This window comes from Microtus ochrogaster, unplaced genomic scaffold, assembly GCF_000317375.1.
Source record: "Microtus ochrogaster isolate Prairie Vole_2 unplaced genomic scaffold, MicOch1.0 UNK103, whole genome shotgun sequence".
NCBI classification, from domain to species: Eukaryota; Metazoa; Chordata; class Mammalia; order Rodentia; family Cricetidae; genus Microtus; species Microtus ochrogaster.
The window spans coordinates 821,276-824,283 of NW_004949201.1; the positions used below are offsets into that span (position 1 = coordinate 821,276).

General features: G+C 49.4%; 1 protein-coding gene across 1 annotated transcript in view; it reads left to right on the forward strand.

Moving 5' to 3' along the window:
- Window positions 1–1,035, forward strand: part of Dll3 (delta like canonical Notch ligand 3) — a 9,340-nt gene extending 8,305 nt beyond the window's left edge. Inside the window, exons 8-10 of the mRNA XM_026778070.1 lie at window positions 1–400; window positions 617–698; window positions 808–1,035. The exon at window positions 1–400 is cut by the window's left edge and continues 59 nt beyond it. Coding sequence (XP_026633871.1) covers window positions 1–400; window positions 617–698; window positions 808–813 — 488 coding nt within the window. The 3' untranslated portion in view covers window positions 814–1,035. The remainder of the gene's footprint in view (window positions 401–616; window positions 699–807) is intronic.
- Window positions 1,036–3,008: the final 1,973 nt, after the last annotated feature.

A 3,008-nucleotide genomic window follows, 5' to 3' on the forward strand; every position in this document is an offset into this window, starting at 1 on the left:
ACTGTCGGGAGCGCGCCGACCCCTGCGCCTCTCGCCCCTGCGCGCACGGAGGCCGTTGCTACGCCCACTTCTCCGGCCTCGTCTGCGCCTGCGCGCCCGGCTACATGGGCGTGAGATGCGAGTTCTCGGTGCGCCCCGACGGTGCGGACGGGGTGCCCGCGGTCCCGCGGGGCCTGAGGCAGGCAGACCCACAGCGCTTCCTTCTGCCTCCCGCCTTGGGGCTGCTGGTGGCTGCGGGCTTGGCCGGCGCCGCGCTCTTGCTTGTCCACGTGCGTCGCCGAAGCCCTGCCCGGGATCCGGGGACTCGCTTGCTGTCTGGGACCCGGGAGCCTTCCGTCCACACGCTGCCCGATGCACTCAACAATCTGAGGATACAAGATGGTGCTGGGGACGGCCCCAGGTGAGGACGGCACACTTTGTCACTGTGGCCAGTTCTATTGTCCTAATTCCTTGATGCATCTTCCCGATTGAACCCTCTTACCCCGATGTAGCCTTCTTCTGATGGGGTCATTGCAGAATTTCCCCTTGCCAATCTGTGATTCCCCTCTTTAATGGGTGCAGAAAACAAAGAGAACTCATGGGGTCTGAGTGGTCCCCGCTTTCTCTCCTCCCACAGTTCCGCTGACTGGAATCACCCTGAAGACGGAGACTCTCGATCCATTTATGTCATACCGGCCCCTTCCATTTATGCTCGAGAGGTAGTTGAGTCCCAGGTTCTCATGCTCCAGGCCTTGGGCACTTGGCTCGGAGGCTGTCCCCTGCCACGTGTCTTTTCTAATGCTTCTTTCTCATTTTGTTTCTTTTCAGGCATAATACGGCCCCTTCTCTGTCATCGCCTGGAGATGGAGCCCGAATGTTTATGTTTGTTATATGGTGTCCAGTCTCTACCCCCACTCACACACACACTGACTGGAGGCTGGAAAGTGTGTTTGGGAGGACTTTGCGGTTGGAAGTTGTATATAATGCTTATTTATAACCTAATTTTTCTCATCTCCCAAGAGGCATCTATATAAAGGCTCTTATTTTGATCTACTACATCAGGCTGAGAACTTTGTTTTTGATGTTGGAACTAAGGAAGAGAGATGTCTCGTAAGGAGAATAATAAAATTGCTTTGTTTTTGTTTCTTGTTTTTTTTTTTTTTCTCCAGACAGGGCTTCTCTGTGTAGCAGCTGGCTGTCCTGGAACTTGCTCTGTAGACCAGGCTGGCCTCGAACTCAAGAGGTCCACCTGCCTCTGCCTCCGAGTACTGGGATTAAAGGCATGTGACACCATGCTGGGCGACTTATTTTTTGTTTTGTTTTTAAATGGAGACAGGATGCTATGGCTTGGAATCTGTAAACTAGCATTTCTCAACGTTTGGGTCAAGACCCCCGTAGGGGTCATATGAACCTTTCTCAAGGTCACACATCAAATATACTGCATATCAGATATTTACATTATAATCCATAACAGTAGCAAAATTACGGCTATGAAGTAGCAATGAAATACTTTTATGAGGCCGGGCGATGGTGGCGCACGCCTTTAATCCCAGCACTCGGGAGGCAGAGGCAGGTGGATCTCTGTGAGTTCGAGACCAGCCTGGTCTACAGAGCTAGTTCCAGGACAGGCTCCAAAGCCACAGAGAAACCCTGTCTCGAAAAACCAAAAAAAAAAAAAAAAAGAAATAATTTTATGGTTGGGGGTCACCACATGAGGAACTGTACTGAAGGGTCACAGCATTAGGGAAATTGAGGACCACTGAATTGTGAGCCAAACTAGCATCAAGTTTGCAGCAGCTTCTTGACTTATGGTTCATGCATACTGGGAATTAGAGGCACGTGCGCCCACTCTGGGCTAGCCTTGGCCCTTTGATAGAAAGGTTCACCAGATGTTAGGTTCATGGTTATGGTGCAGCACAGAGAAGGACAGATTGAAATCAGCCAAGGAAGTCTGCTTTGGGTCATAGGCTTTCATCCCAACACTTGAGAGGCAGAGGCAGGTGGATTGCCGTGTTTTCAAGGCCTTTCTTGTCTTAGTAATTTCCAGGCCAGCCAGGGCTACATAGTGAGACCCTGTTTCCTGTCTCAGGACAAAGGGGAAAAAAAAAAGGTGGAGATAAAAGGATCATAAGTTCAAGGCCAGCCTAAGGTATATAGCAAGAATATTTCTCAAAGACAACAGAAAGCAAATCAAAACAAAAAATAAACATAAAACTCAACTAATTAGGAGAAGGGTGTGGACCAGGATCCAGCTGAGTTCCCAGCACAAACATCTGGGTGCCCTCGCTGGTGGATCCATGGACTGCAGGTGTGATGATGGAAATGGAATACTGCACAGTGGGAAGCACACCTTCATCCTGAGCCCAGAGCTTCCAAGGGATCCTGGTCAGGCAGCCACAGGTTAATTGCCCTCCCAAGGCTGAGCTAACAGTGTGGCCCAAGCTCTCGCTATCATCCACATTATCATTGGCTGTCTGGTACATGTCCCTACTCTACCCCCACCTACCATCTGGTACATGCCCCTACTCTACCCCCACCTATCATCTGGTACATGTTCCTACTCTACCCCCCACCTATCAGGACTATGTTCCCTGGCTTAGAAATACTGCCTCAAAGCCAAGGACAAAGATTGACATCTTTTAGGGTATCAACAGGGTGATATGTATCCTGAGTTTTTTTATATGTACCTGAAAGTGACCTTGTACTTTTGATTTGCTTGCCCCTGAGTGCTGGGACTACACAGCCAGGACTAGGGCTTGAACCCAGGACATTGTGAATGCTATGAAAACTCTACCAACTGGCCACATCCTCTATCAAAACATTCTTCTGTGATTCCCACGGCCTCAGAGTGAGTCTGTCTTACACTGTACTGTCCCTGGCTCCAATCCCTGCCACCTCTGGTTTTCACTTACAAAAACACAAACCCATCCCCTTTTCTCCTGCAAGTGGTTGTGGAATATTAGTTTAAGATGTGTTACATTCTTTATGCTGTGGAATATTTGTTCAATGATGCAAAGATGTATTGCATT